This window comes from Lipophrys pholis (genome assembly GCF_963383615.2).
Source record: "Lipophrys pholis genome assembly, chromosome: 12".
NCBI lineage: Eukaryota > Metazoa > Chordata > Actinopteri > Blenniiformes > Blenniidae > Lipophrys > Lipophrys pholis.
This window is the reverse complement of record NC_137641.1, coordinates 8516921-8532781: the sequence shown is the minus strand read 5'-3', so window position 1 is coordinate 8532781 and position 15861 is coordinate 8516921. Positions and strand designations below refer to the sequence as shown.

General features: G+C 44.8%; 1 protein-coding gene across 2 annotated transcripts in view; it reads right to left on the bottom strand.

Annotated features, from left to right (window-relative positions):
• Positions 1-617: 617 nt before the first annotated feature.
• Positions 618-15861, bottom strand: part of tcf4 (transcription factor 4) — a 262646-nt gene continuing 247402 nt past the window's right edge. For both annotated transcript variants that reach the window (XM_080476604.1, XM_080476603.1), the window contains 5 exons: positions 14530-14668; positions 10934-11087; positions 9198-9427; positions 8030-8183; positions 618-5852 (listed from right to left, as the gene is read on the bottom strand). In XM_080476604.1, the coding sequence (XP_080332730.1) occupies positions 5804-5852; positions 8030-8183; positions 9198-9427; positions 10934-11087; positions 14530-14668 (726 nt within the window). In that variant the 3' untranslated portion in view covers positions 618-5803. The remainder of the gene's footprint in view (positions 5853-8029; positions 8184-9197; positions 9428-10933; positions 11088-14529; positions 14669-15861) is intronic.

Sequence of the window (15861 nt, the reverse complement as noted above, 5' to 3'; positions counted from 1 at the left end):
TCCATCATTTCTAAAACTGCTGCCTGAATCACCCGAAGACTCAGGAAGTGAACGAACCCGTTTAACCCTTTAATGACGTCCATAAGGTCCAGTGGGAATGCTGAAGTCCTCAGATGACAAAAGCTAGATCACGATTAACGACGGGACGAATATTAACGTTAATATAAGTCGTCTGGCAGCAGCGTCACAGCCTGTCGACAAGTCAACAATGGCACACTGATTAAATCAATATTGTAAAAAAAAAAACTGAATCGTTTTGAGGGTTTTACTGATGTTATTTCAGTTAAAGTGTTGATATGCTAAAGGTTTTGAGAGCTTTGGAAAAATCAGATTTATCACGTTTAGAAAATAAAAAAAAATGTGGCTCATTTCCTGATAACTGTTGAAGGAGCCAAGAAGCCCAGAATCTCCATCATCCAGGACATTTTGGTAAACGCTTCATTTCCTTCCCGTTTGCCTGATTAACGAGTAGAATCACTGGATGTGAATGTAAAAATGTTCAGATGTATGTGCTGCTGATGTTTTCTAGTGTTTCACTCGATGATGAAACTTGAACAAAGGGTCCGTGTTTCTGCGCCGCGGGGAAAACAAAGGACAGGAGTGGCCGTTTTTCGAATTCAACTCATTATTGCAGTAAAACTGGTACAGAGTAACAGATTACAAAGCTCATGGCACAGTCACTGAAAAAGAGAAATGAGGTGTGTATGTACAACAAGGAGGAAAAAGGAAGAAAAAAAAAAAGAAAAAAAAAAAAGTTAACATTTTGGCTAATAGAAACACCAGGGTAACATAAAAATGAAGATACTGTAATTCGGGAGATGACTTGATTATACAACAAAGAGAAAATATGAAATGAAGCATCGCAAAGAAAAAAAATAAAATTACTTAAAAAATACATTTAGCACTTACACAGACAGATTCAATCCTAGTGTTTAAACCTAGGTCCGATTCAAAGCAGCTTTAACTTTTGACAAAAAAAACAAAACAAAAAATGCTCAATTTTAATGGCAAAAACACTGAAAAAAGAAGGAGTGAAACTGCCTCGCACACGGTCGGATTTCTTTTTGGGGAAACAGCTGAAGAGATTGTTTGTTTGCTGACGATCTGCTCCTTTACATTAAGCAACACTCCAATCTTTTTTTTTCTTTCTCCAAATATATTATTTTTGAATCAGGTGCTGAAGGTCTTTCATTTAACATTCACATCAACATTTACAACTCATCTCCAAGAAAAAGGAACGCACAGAAGTCAGAGCGAGCCCGCAGCCACCAGGGGGCGCACAAAGTCAATTACATTTGTGAACGCTCTTTGGGTACCTCAGGTAGGATTTCATCGTCGTTTTACGTTAATCCTTAATTTACCGCCTACGACACAAGCTAAATCTTCAATAAGAAACTTTTATTTTCGAGACAAAATCTTTTATTATTTTTTTTTTTTTTTTACAACCACTTTTTTTTTTTTTTCTTTTTTTGAAAGATGAAAAAAATTCTTCTCATGGCGCTAGAAAAAATGTCTCATGTCGGCTCTGACGGAAGTCACGCTAGGGCAAGTGTGAGCGAAAGACGACGACTGGACTCATGGCCGGCAACCAAAAGCACGAACAGCACTGAGCACCACTGATCCAGACTACAGAAGTTGGCACCTGGCTACGAACACGACCTCACTTAAGAACCCAAAAAAAATAGAAGAACGGAACCAAAACAAGTTCATCGTCGCAATCATCGTCGCTCACCGGCAAAATCTCCGCCCACAAGAAAACCCCCCACAGGAAGTGGCTGACGACTATTTACACACACCTTCGCAAAAAATACAATAAAAATGGTAATGTCATGAGGCGTGGAGAGTCAAACGAACATCGCATATCTTTTGTGATTCCTCACGCCAACCCGCCGGTAACGTCCCACAGGTAAAAAAAACAACAAAAAAAAAACAACAACAACAGAATACTGAAAAATGTAAGAAAAAAAAAAAAGAAAAGTTTTTTGAACTTTTTGACTTCACTACATTTTCAATGTGACACATCTTTTCAACACACACTGAATTTTACTTTTTCATCTTTTTAACAAAAAAGAAAAAAAAACAATACAACATATTTCTAAAACACAAAATAACAACAGTCTACATGTAAAAATATAACTTTTACATACACAATTTTAAAATAATGGTAAAGTTTGCCATTTTGTTGCATACAATTTACAAATGTCTGTGTGTTGTTGTTGTTGTTGTTGTTGCCTTGGATAGTGAGCGGTTAGCGGAGCCGCTGGAGCTCCGTTTTTGTCCTGCGCGTCGTGGGGGGGGGGGGGGGGGGGGGTCAGAGGGCGTTGTCATGGCAACAACAGAGAATACAACAAAGTCCGTTTGAGAATCGATAAACACTGAGGGGCCTCGCCAACGTCCGCCAGTTCAGTCTTCGAGAAAATAACTCCTCCCCGCGAAAACAAAAGTGAAAAGGAACAGAAGATGGCACCCTCGTTATATATCGTATATATTTTTTTTTGTACATTTATATATAGATTGATTTATTCAAATAGATTCTTTTCCAGTTTCCGTGCCTTCCTGTTGATTGGGCGGGTCAAAGTGACCACCGACAAAAAAACTGTCGGATAGCAAATTACGATGTCTTTTTGTCTTTTTATTTGTTTTTTGTGATTTTCTGTATTCGACATGTAAACCGCCGGAACAGACAAAAAAGTGATAAGAGAAAAGATTCTTCTTATAAAAGAGAGCGAGAGAGAGCGAGAAAGGGGGAGAAAAAAAAGGGTTTACAACATACGACCACACACTTTGTACTGAAGACTACATTGGCTCACGGACAAGCCGATCAAATATTGATAAAAAGCTGATAAGCTATAATACAAGAAGAGACGCGTGGTTCACCATGGAAACAGGGGCGGGGGCTTGGAACGGGGGGGGGGGGGGGTGGGGGGGTAGTCAGGGGTCATGGGGGCGCTGAGGGGATCGGGTAAGGACTGGGACTGGGAGGGGCTAGTTTTGCTAAATCAAGCGTCCGTCCCATCGGCTCAAAGCCAGAACACGCTGTCTACTTACATATAAGCGTACAGTACATTAAATACAGTTTTGTTTTGTTTTGTTTTTTTTTATTATCCAAAAAATACTTTTTTTTCCTTTTTAAGCTTTTTTTAAATTCCCAGGCCTGGTAAAAAACCTGACTGCATAGAACCTAACGACTAAGAACAGGTTTCCCTAAGCTTGCATCCTATTAAAAGACCAGGTAAATGTCCTCCTCTGGCAACTCCAATGATATGAACTCTAAAAAGGCACATTGGTAGAAGTGTGAATGTTCAAATTGCATCTGTGGGACTGGTCAGGTGGGGCGGGAGGGTGGGGGTGGGTGGGGCGGGAGGGTGGGGGTGGGTGGGGCGTGGCGGGGGCTCGGGTTCGGGGCCGATAAGGCTAGGGTGGGCAGAGCGCTGGGACTGGGCCTCAAACACAAAGATCCATTCAAACTCAGCTGGGAGGAACATTCCGGATCGACGCGAAAGAAACGCCGTGGATGCTCAAGCAGAAGTTCCAACTGGCCTTGTGGGTCGACAGAGCGTTCGGCTTGTTGCATAGCAGTAGTCATTCACTATTCCCTGTTGTACATTTTGTCTTTGCCAATCACACTTTTCCTGTCAACGCTCCTGAAGCACTCCAGACTGGTTCACCTTCGCTGTTGACGGGTGAAGGGTCCTCACGGGTTCTCCTACAGACGGTCTGGTTTCACATGCATTGGTGACCCATGATGGAGCTGGGGTCTGGGACCCAAGGCCGACGTCTGAACTCAGCTAATTGTGAGAAACACAAAGGCCGAAGCTGGAAACTCTAAAATCTGGCAGTGCTACAAGACGTTGTTTTCACTTGGTCTTTCATTGTTGGTGCCATCGACTCAGGATTTGATCATACCGCAGCAGCTTTCTGCTGACATTCTGGTCAAATCTGCTGTTGGGGCGGGGAGTGGTTCTCCCGGTTCCTTAAGTCCATCTAGTCATATTCTCAGACGGGTCTTTGTCGGAGCTGTGCTGTTCTTGCTCGGTTTTAGTTGTCGGAGGCAGCTCCCAAAAGAAAAGCTGTCCCAGTTGCTGTCTGTCCTCAAGGGACCACAAGGCCAGTGCAACAACTAAAAGAGACCGTCCTGATAGTTCCAGAATAATTCCCTGTGTTAAGAGGAGCGGGTGCGAAGCCCTGCCCCTGGTGATGGTACCTCGGGCAGGAGGCAGGTCTGAGGCTGGGGTCAGAGCGTTTGGGGTCACGATTGGCCACGAATCGAGCGACTCTTGTGAATCCAACACAGGAATGCTATGAATACTGTTGCTTGGCCCCCAGAAAAAAAATGACGCACCTTCACCCTGATGATTGTTCCCTCGATTCCCCCGAAGCTGTGGATTCCCTGTTGGAGCTCTCGGGGCGTGGTCTCCCTCGCAGTGACACCCGCGGGTAGAATGATTCGGTCTATGTGGTCAGGGAATGTGCTAAATGTGCAGGAAGTTTCACTTCACACAGTCGATCGTCGTTTTTCTGCAGCGCTCTGCCCAGCGAGCCTCTGACCATCTGCCTTCTGTCCCGCTGCCGCCCATCGTCTGACCACGGAAACTGACTGGGGACGTTTGCTGGAACTCTTACTGAACTACAAACCCACAACCAAGAGCACCAACAAAGACATCAAGGCCCCCTCCGCAGTTTAGAAGTACACTTTTTCTTGACATTGAACACTGCATACTGTTGTGCATGTCTTCTAATGTAACTCCTCCACCTTCCGTAACACCATCAGCCCAGTCCCCACAGCCACTGATTGAGTTACTGATTCAATGATTGATTCTCTTCCTCCCAGTAGATACACACCAACAACGATAGATCAGATTGTATATGGTGCCGTAACAAGATGTTGAGACTGGTGTGTGTGTGTGTGTGTGTGTGTGTGTGTGTGTGTGTGTGTGTGTGTGTGTGTGTGTGTGTGTGTGTGTGTGTGTGTGTGTATGTGTGCGCGCGCGCGAGGTGTTTGGGGGAGTTGGTGGGGTCTGAGTATGCAGCCTTCATGTCTTCACTGTGTTTCAGTTCAGTTTGATTCTGGAGTGTATCTGACCGGTTTGCATCCAGGAGGCTGCAGGCACAGCTTCGTCCACAGTGTGGCGTTAGATTGCCGTTCAGAGCTTGCGCCGCGTTCAGCAGCTGCTGCGCAATGATGCTATTTTATTAAAAAAAAAAAAAATCTCTTCAAACACTTTGTGATATGTTTTGTTCCGTTCCGAACATCCCTCCCCAGCCCCCTCCCTCCTCGGTGCCGGCGCCCACGTTGCACTTTTTAAACAAGTTTTTGTCATTTTTTTTTTTCCTTTTCTCAATATATATAATTATATATATATATATATATATACTATATATATTTATATAGAACCCTTTTGTTTGACAAAACTGTGAATGCTGATAAAACACGTAGAACAAGAAGAATTTCTTGAATGATGTGGTTCCGAAGGCGTGTGTCCATCGCCGTCACTTGGTGTCGGAAGCCGCCGCCTGCTGGCAGCCGCCGCCGCCTGCTGGCAGCCGCGCTGACGGCGGTCGCGGTAACGTCTCCACAAACAAGCTCCAGTTCACCTCAGCTGGAAATGCAAAGTGGTGAAAGCGACGAATGTGACTGTGCAGTTGGTGTTGTTGACGGGAGACGGTGGCCGGGGGAGGGGGGACGGGAGGGAGGGAGTACGACGCCGAGCTGAGCGGTCAGGCCGAGGGTCCAGGAGAAGCTGATTGGTCAAGGTTGAAGTAAACGGGTTTGATCGAACGCCAGGTTGCCATGGAAACGCTGTCAGAGGAAGTGGTCGGTCATCATCTTGATGAACTCTGGCAGCTTGGACCTGGACGGGACGAGACGGGGGGCGGGGGGGTTAGGGAGAAAATCCACACGTTACACGCCAACGCGGGAACCAACACGCTAACTCTGCAGCTAGCGGCCAGGACCTACGTTCTTCAGTAAAGATGGAAACATACGCCAAGAAACAAAGAAATGAGTTCTCTCGTCCAGGGCTGACATAAAGACGGCCACCAGTCTCTTCTTTTAGCCCTGGTCGACACTTTTTTTCTCATTTTACAAATGGTTGTACGTGAATGACGAAAAAAATTGCCCAAAAGCAAAAATGCTAGCGACGTTCCGAAGAAGCTCAGGAGCAGAACCGCACCGAGGCGATTGAGGATCCAGGAACAAACTGTTCTGTTCTCGTGTAGCATGCTAACACCGCTACCACAGTACTGAGGATTCGGCTCAACACTGCCACCTGGCGGTCGAAGGAGGAACGGCACGCGGCACAAAATGTGCTTCTATTGAATGTCACACTGGAGTGTGAATGTGATCAGCAGTGTAATAAACAATAGAAGTTGAATCCATTTAGTGTGCGTCATGACGGAAGAGTTCGCTGAGACGCTTCGTCTTGGTTTCTGTTCTCATTTTGTTTATCTTACAGTTTCTTGAGAACACTTTTATTTTGAGCTTTTCTGGCGAGCTCGTCGCAGGTTAAGATCTTTTCATTTCAATTCGCTAAACTCTGTGACTGAACCTCACTCCTAATCATATGGAATGTCTTCCGATCAGATTAAACTCAAACGTAAAAGTGAAGTTTGATGTTGATTTTATCGGAGCAGACTTTCTGTTTTGACGTCAGAAGAAAACCAACAAAATAAGACGATTCACAAGAACAATCCTTGAGTGTCCGTCCTCCGGCGATCATAAATATCCACATCAAAATTTCACTGGTAATAAAAAAAAATAATAAAAAATTGATTCAAATCAAATTTCGACAATCTGGATAATTATTTGGTACTTTTCTTCCCTTTCCTTCAACCTGAAAACTTCTGCCACGAGAAAAACGTAAGAAATGAGCTGAACTTGACATTGAACCTCCTCTGACAGTGAACATGCAGACACAGGGAGCGACAGGAGCACAGGGGGGGGAGGGGGAGCAGCGCAGAGTAACAGTCACACATCAAAATCACACTTACTGCCAATCTGTTGTTACCATGTACCCAAACCAGACAGAAACTAACTGGATTTCAGAGCTGAGAGACACTCGGTCTGTGCAGGTTTGAACCGGTTCTGTCCTGAAAACCAGGAGGGAAGATCAATGCACCTCAGATCGCTTCAATACTGGGAGATGAATTTTACCGTCATTTTTTTTGTAAACAAGCTGTGTGAAACTTTTAATTCTTTGAAAACTCAAAATGAAAAATCTGAAGCCTTTTTGGTTTCAGTCTCGAAAGATTTCACTTGGTAAATCATGACTTCTGTTGTTTGAAGTATTAAAAATAAAGTAAATGCTTGAAACTTACTAGATTATATCTTTTTTAAGTGCAGAAAGTACTAAAACTAATGAGTCATTTTCTGAGACGCAGAACAGGATGAACTAAACGTCAACGACCGTCTCTCTGGTATCTGGTACGGATCCTCCTGTGGTGTAAAATAACTTAACTTGACAGTTTTGCTTTCAGATAATAAAATGATCTGTAATTTGGTTTTTAGCCAGAAATTCACAAAATGATTTCCCCCCAAAATTCTCATTGATGATTATTTCCTCCACACAGTAAGAACATTAAAACAAATTCCCTTTTGCTTTAAACTACTCATGTATTGGTCATTTTGGAAGCTTTCAGGTATTCTAGAGTTGTTTATTTATTTTTTTTAAATCTGAGGTTTTTTTTTTTCCATCTTTGGTGACGAGAACGTTCCAACAGGTTTCTGATGATGTGACTGAACTGGTTTCAACGTGCACAGACAGAACGTGATCGAATCCCCAAAACTCTCTCAGCTCTCTCATTTTGCCAAACTTAAAAACCAAAACGTTCTTTTCCAATTGATTGGCTGTGAACCAAAACGTTAAGGTGAACACCTGATGAGGTGTGCTTTGTGTTTTTCTGAAAGTTTCTGGTCTGGTTTCTTGTCCTCTGATAGTCTTTGCTTGGAGTTAGAGGTACAACAGCAGATTAGTTTCTAAGTGAAATCTTCTGACCATTCAGGGGGGAGGAGATGTTGCCTGGGCTTTACATTTGTCCCATGGGGTTGGGCCCGTCGCCCATGGTGGCGGCGGCGGCGGCGTGGTGCGCGGCGGCCAGCGAGAGCGGGGTCCCGTCCGACGTCACGGTCACCTTCTCCTCCTCGCGGCGCTTCAGGCAGGCCGCCTTGGGATTGAGGTTTCGCTCTGAGTGAGAGAGAACGCTCGTCAACATTTCTGCAGCTTTCAGTTGTTTGTTTCTGAACACGAGCAACAGGTGCTACTGCTGCCCCCTGCTGGACTTCTCACGGCACCGCATGAACCAACCCCAGGTTTTCGTCTCCTTCAACATTTGTAAAGGTACAATCAAGCTTTTTGGACACGTTAAAACCCGGAGGAAAAAGTCTCATCGAGTGAAAACAGCATTGTCATTCTGTTGGTATGTTCCAGTCGTATAGAGAGCTGCAGTCATACTGTTGGTATGTTCCAGTCGTATAGAGAGCTGGAGTCATACTGTTGGTATGTTCCAGTCGTATAGAGAGCTGGAGTCATACTGTTGGTATGTTCCAGTCGTATAGAGGAGCTGCAGTCATACTGTTGGTATGTTCCAGTTGTATAGAGGAGCTGCAGTCATACTGTTGGTATCTTCCAGTCGTATAGAGGAGCAGCTGCTGTCACATACTGTTGGTATCTTCCAGTCATACAGAGCGGCAGTCATACTGTTGGTATGCTCCAGTTGTAAAGAGGAGCTGCAGACATACTGTTGGTATGTTCCAGTTGTACAGAGGAGCTGCAGTCATACTGTTGGCATGTTCCAGTCGTATAGAGGAGCTGCTGCCACATATTGTTGGTATGTTCCAGTCGTATAGAGCTGCAGTCATACTGTTGGTATCTTCCAGTCGTATAGAGGAGCTGCTGCCACATATTGTTGGTATGTTCCAGTCGTATAGAGCTGCAGTCATACTGTTGGTATCTTCCAGTCGTATAGAGCTGCAGTCATACTGTTGGTATCTTCCAGTCGTATAGAGGAGCTGCTGCCATAAACTGTTGGTATGCTCCAGTCGTACAGAGCTGCAGTTACATACTGTTGCTATGTTCCAGTTGTATAGAGTATACAACAGCACATCTATGCTACCAGCAAAGGGAACCTTCTTGAAGCAGTTTAATGATTGTATAAAGTAGATTTTGAGGCGGAGTGTCACGCCCCCTGTGGACACTGACCTCGGACTTGCTGCTCCAGACTGAGGATGACGGCCACGGCCTGGTGCAGGATCAGTAACTTGGTCTGCGGCTTGTCGCTCTTCAGGTGCAGTTGGACCATCCTGCCCAGCTCTTTGAAGGCCTCGTTGATGTCGCGGACACGCAGTCGCTCCCGCGCGTTGTTGGCCATCCTCCGCTCCCGCTCGCGCTCCATCTTCTGCTCCGGGGACAGATCCTCGTCGTCGTTGTTGCTGCAGTGGAAAACGGCGGTTATGAGGGGGAGGAGGAGGAGGAGGAAGACAAGAGGGGAAGGTTTCAAGATGAAGACAAATGTTTTGCATTTCTCTGCACTCATCTTTGCAATAAGCGAGAACAGAATTCGGGATGAGGAATACGCAAGCGTAATTCACACGGCTAAATGCTTTTAACAATGACGTAAACTGAGTTAGTCCTATAGCGCTAAGCTAACACAGGCCGCTACTTTCCTGGTGATGCTGATCAGGAGTCTCAGACATCCGTCTTAATCCACATCATCAACACTCATTTTAATCTCTGCTCAATGACACAAATAACTGATATATCCAGAAACCATGTTGACAAAAGCTTTCAACACGCTTGTTTTTATAGATTCAGCCTCATAGTGCAAATTACATGCTAAAGCTAATGAGCTATCAGTACACTGATCGGGGATCTGTTGGAGGCTGAGGGCCTTCGTCAGGGTCCCAAGTTCTTCATCTATGTTCCTTACCTTTGATTTCACACATGCTTGCATCATCATCATCATCATCATCATCATCATCATTGACAACATGACCGCCACCATCATGTATGATTTCTGGATTTGGGATCCAAATGTGTCTGATTCCAGTCCTCCTCCGGGCTAAAGCTAATGTGATAAACTGCTTGTTCATCATGGAGGGACGAAGGCTCCTCAGACGCCTCCAGGACAAGAACAGCCAACAGTTTTCATCTCTATTGCTTCATAATCAGCTTCACTCATGTGCTCAAGACGGCATTTCACACTCGGTTCACTGTCGTTGTTGGCGTTGCTTTTCCTTGTCCGGAGGCGTCGAGTCAGCACTTCTTTGTGAATATTGACTCGTTGGCTCTACTCTCGTGCGTGAGAAGCAGCTAAAACCAGGCTCAAGACCGTGGAGAGACTGAGGGACTCAGCCAGGAGCCAGCAGGCCACCGGGTGGACGCCGGGACTCGGTTCAGATGAACTCTCTGTGTTAACTGTTGCATTTAGCTGCTTCTCATCACACTTGGTCACTTCATCAAAGTCCAGAGGCTGGTTCCCCAAACACTCCAAGCTTCAAGTCCTTCCGACGACTCTTTGGGCGACGAGTCTGCTTATTTCTTTCTCAGGTAGATCTTGTATTTGAGAACCTTTTAAGTCTTTTAAGAATTGTGAATAAAACCAATTACAAGTTAGAAAATTCCCTCATGAAAATTGAGGTAAATACATTTTGTAGAGATTCTTAGTATTACCAGATAACTAGTATTGATTGACAATTACAAAGAAAGTCACATGACTGGAAAAGGCATGCCAGTAGAATAACACTAATAATATTCCCCTAAATCTCCTGACTCTACAGGCCATTGACGTCTCCACCGTGTGCGTCTCTTCACACGTGGAAGCAGGAAGGTCTCGAAGCGCCAGAGTGTTTTGGGGAAACAAGGCTTGTCCCGGCCCAGCTGAGGGGTTTGATGGAAGCGAACGTCTGAGGGGCGGGCGGGGTTACCTAGATCTTGACCTATCAATTCCTTTGAGATCCTTGCCGTCCGGGTCCTCCTTCTTGGCATCCAGGGATTTGGAATCCTGCAGGAGGTTCTCGTCGCCCTCGTCCTCGGACTTGATCTCGGAGCTGACGGAGGAGGCGCTCTGACCCTGAAGGCCTCCAGACAGAGCTGTGAGGGGAGGAGCGATGCTTTTGAGAAGGTCTGTTCTGCTGAACCAAGGCTACAGACACAAATTCATCGTTTTCCAACGACACCGACATGACGACCGGTGACCTTCAGACACTGCTGCTACCAGCTCATGTTCTGGTAACCCGTTAACTCACCCGACAACACATCCACCCATCCATCATCCATCCATCATGACCTCTAAGCACTTCAAATAGAAACGTAACTTAGACGAGGAGTCCTGATATTGTTATGAAGGTTCCCGTCATGACAACATGTGGCGAATGAGGAACTGGTGTAACGCAGTCGATTGACCGTGGGTGAGTCACACTACAAATGAACTGCCTCTCTCTCCTCCGACTGTGTCTCTCTCTCTCTCTTCTCTGGCTGTCTCTCTCTTTCTCTCCTCCAACTGTCTCTCTCTCTCTCTCTCCTCCACACAACACTGGTCTTTATGGATGTCATTGGGACGCTGCCAGCATCTCAGTCAACACAAAACACTCAAGCACTGTTCTCTCACACACACACACACACACACACACACACACACACACACACACACACACACACACACACACACACACACACACACACACACACACACACACACACACACACACACACACACACACACACACACACACACACACACACACACACACACAAACAGCCAACTGTCGGCCATTTTGAATCTCCGTCTGTGTGACTGGAGGCCTTTTGTCTGCAGCCTTGAGTGACGGGCCGGTGTTTGTTTTGCGCGACTCTTCGCGTACAATCGGCTGTTGTGTGTCACTGAAAGTCGAACTTGTGGAGGGAAAGAGGCGGCGCCTGGCCTGTTGGTGTTGGTCGTGGTGCATGGTACCTCCGTCAGGCTCGGTCGGCCTGTTGTCTCTCATTTACTCACTCTGGATTGGTGTTTTAGGGAGTATTGACGTAGCATTAGCATCAATCCACGCAGTGAAAGGTGAAAAAAAAATTAATAAATAAATTTGAGGAAATTTCGCTGTATTTTGCGTCACAAGTTATTTTCTTTTTAAAAAATCCCCCCTTCTTCAGGTTTTGTGAAAATGCAGTCAGGAGGCAAAACAACGATTTTTAATCCTAAAGTTTATACACCAACAGGATTTTGATGCTACTATGTCGCTGGACCGTCGATCTCCAGATCAGAATGTGCTGGTGTGGCTCCTGGACGATACGACTCAGCTGTGTTTACCCACAATGCACTGCAGGGTGAAGCTGGTGGAGCTCCAGGGGCCTTTTGTGGATTTCAGTTTTGTGGGGAAAAGTCAGAATAATAGTCACGTTATATCCGATTGGAAGCAAGAATGAGACTCTGGAGTTCAGACGACTTCCTGCAGTGTTCTGGTGTGTTTGGTGTTTTGGAAAAGCGGAGAGGGAAGTAATTCTCAGTAAATGAGTCGAGTTGTTGCTATAAATACAAACATTTACGTGGCTGATATGAAGCTATTTGTGCTCATGTGACGGTGCTCTTTCTTCTTTTATATTTAGATTTTAGTGTGTCTGAGTCCTCTCCTGGGAACTACCGGGTAAAAACAGTCATTCTGAATTTACAGTGCACAGAAACATTCTGTCAGATGTTTATTGAAGTAAATGTGTTGTGCAACATTAATGACTAATACCTTGAATGACTTCTGTGAATAATACTGTGGGCTTTCCTATTCCTATTTCCCACAGTTACTTTGGATTTGTTTGGCAGGATTCAATAATCACGTACAGAAATTTGAATAAAATACGTCAACATCTAGCAACTATTGGTACATTAGTTTGGTTTGGGGCTGTTTTCTATTTTCTACCATATTATAATACAGACTAAAAGCGAAAAGAATGTCAAAGTGTTGAACAATGTATATGATGGGAGTTTTATGGATCAGCGTTTGTGATGAAATCAGACTAAATCAGCCGTGGTGCTTTAAATGAGGTGGATGTGAATATAAATGGAAACTATACTTTAATGTAAATGATAGAAGTTCGTCTTTGTCTGGAAAGTGAGAAGACGAGAGCGACGAGGAGGAAAGTGCAGCTCTGCTGCAATCATTGTGCCAAAAACTCTCTAATGCTCTTTATTTACAGTGGCTGCACAGCCTACAGTGTGTGTGTGTGTGCGTGTGTGTGCGTGTGTGTGTGTGTGTGTGTGTGTGTGTGTGTGTGTGTGTGTGTGTGTGTCCATCTCTCACCTCATTACACACTTGGCTGTTGTTGCCGCTGGCTGAACTTTGCTGCCAGCGGAGTCATTTTCAGCTTTTAAAAAACGAGCTCGAGGCAAATCACACACACACACACACACACACACACACACACACACACACACACACACACACACACACACACACACACACACACACACACACACACCCTCTCCATATTTATATCGCGCGCACGTCCGTTTGTTTACGTTCCTCGCTAAATCTTTATTTTTATTTTTTTAACTGCGTGTGTCAACTTTGGGAACCTGATGCTTCATGTTCATCGTGTCGCCCACACATCGCTGATTATTTAATGCTTCCTCTTCTTTTATGGCTGTTTTTCCTCCAGCTGCCGGCAGGTATTCCTCCTTTTGTTTGAAATATTCCAGCAGGAGGAGGGAAACGGTGGTGTCTGGTCACATGACTTCACAGAAACAGGGACAAACTGTCTAAAGCTGCTGGTTTGACTCGTTTCTGGCCCGTCAGCTCTCCTTTCATCCTCTGTTCCTCTTTCTTATCATGTTTTAATCTGTCTATCCTCTTTTTCTGATTGTCGTGGCTCTCACAGGCCGAGAGCCTCTAAGAACCACAGCAGGTAAAAACTGGAGCTCACATTTACCCGCTGAGTCGCTTTAATTCTATTTTATATTTGATAAAGTTTTTTTCTCTTCTAATATTGACGGGGAAATTTATTTGTGCCTTTCAAAGCAAATTATTACTATTTGAATGGAAGACTCTTAATACGGTTATTCGCTTGTTTTTTATTAATACTTAAACAAAATGAGGGTTAATAATAATTTAAATAAGTTACTATTAATAAGAAATGCTGTAAAATATTTCTACATAAGTATTATCATAGTATTATCACAATAATAATAATAATAATAATGATAATCATAATAATAATAGTCTATTGCATTGCAGATATATATAAAAGATTTGCATATTTACAAGTGAAATGCAAATTTTAAATTACCGCTAATTACTGTTGATTGACAATAAAAACTTTTCTTTTCTTCATATATTTTTTTTTCACTGTTTCACATCTTTCCATCCACATTTGAGAACCTGTCAGTGTACCTGCACATTTAGCTCCACTTTCACAGCTCGATCGCATCACTTCCTGTCAGGTTTCACATTTCTTAATGTTTCTTATCATTTGAGGTTAATATCAGGAGGTTATATCTGCAGCCTCCAGGGTGAAAGTGTGTGTTTCAGACGGGGTGAGAGTCGGGGCTCACCGCGGTACGGGTCTGGCTGGTTCAGGTCCGGCGAGGTGGCGGACTGGACCGGCAGCTGAGGCCCCGGCCCCTGGCCCCCCATGGAGTGGCTGCTGCGCAGCCCGCCCACGCTGCTGCCGTCTTCTCTGTGAGAGCCCACCTGGAGGGGGAGAGAGGGGACTGTCAGCGGGAGTACTGCAGGGGGTAATCTGACTACTTTCCAATGTTGATCTGCAAGGACGGTAAGATTAAGCGATTTAAAAAGAAGTCTGACTGCTCCTGTAAATCAGGTTATTTCTCCAATGACTTGTTAAATTTGCAGCTGCAGGTCGATCCGATGACTCCGTGGAAACAAGATTCATGATGTCGGCGCTCGCGTTGATGTCGTCAAAACAGAAAAAATTATTCAACCTGAAGGGGGGGGGGGGGGGTCACAAAAGTCTACCGGAGGGGGGGGGGTTATATGGCTGTGCATCCAACACCAGGAGATATGAGAATATAAGAATATTCTGGGTTCACACAAACACAACATATCACTTCAAACCAACATATTTCATCACTGCAAAATGATGCGCGCCAATGATTTATACATATTTCACTTTAAATTTAGAGGCAGTTCTCAAAGTGGCCGGTGGGCCTCCTTGGGGGGGGGGGGGGGGGGGGGAGCTTCGACCCACAGGACGACTGACAAATATGACTTCAATATAAATCTTTTGGATTAAAAGTACATGTTTCATCTAATGAATCTAAAGTGGATCGCACCTGTTTGAAACAGTCCTGGACATTAAACTAGTGAACAACGTGAAGCTGAACGATCCGCAGCGACACACCTGATGCCAACATTCACCTGAAGACAAACACTGAGGATCGATCCCCACACAGGAAGCAGCAACAAGAGAGCTCCACTCTTTCATTCTTTTCTGTAAACACCTCGTCGCAGCATCCTCCAGGGAGGTTCACAGCCTGAGCTTCAAGTAAAATAGAAACAGGAAGTGATGAAGTTTGATGTTCAGAGATGTGATGTGTTTCTGCCTTCCTCCCCTCCAGCTAGTGCGGTTCCACTGTTGCCCTGTTGAGGGCGCCATCTGCCTTCCTAAGACCCTGAACACCATCGTCTGGCTCGCCTTCCTCCCATCGCTCCTGACAGTTTTGAGCTTCTCTGTGTGTGTGTGTGTGTGTGTGTGTGTGTGTGTGTGTGTGTGTGTGTGTGTGTGTGTGTGTGTGTGTGTGTGTGTGTGTGTGTGTGTTCATATTTGCATTTCTAACATGTATATTTACACTTCATCTTTTTTGGCTATTTTTTATAACATTTTTAGGGAAATAAAGTGTTTCTGATTGTTTTTAGGTTTTTCC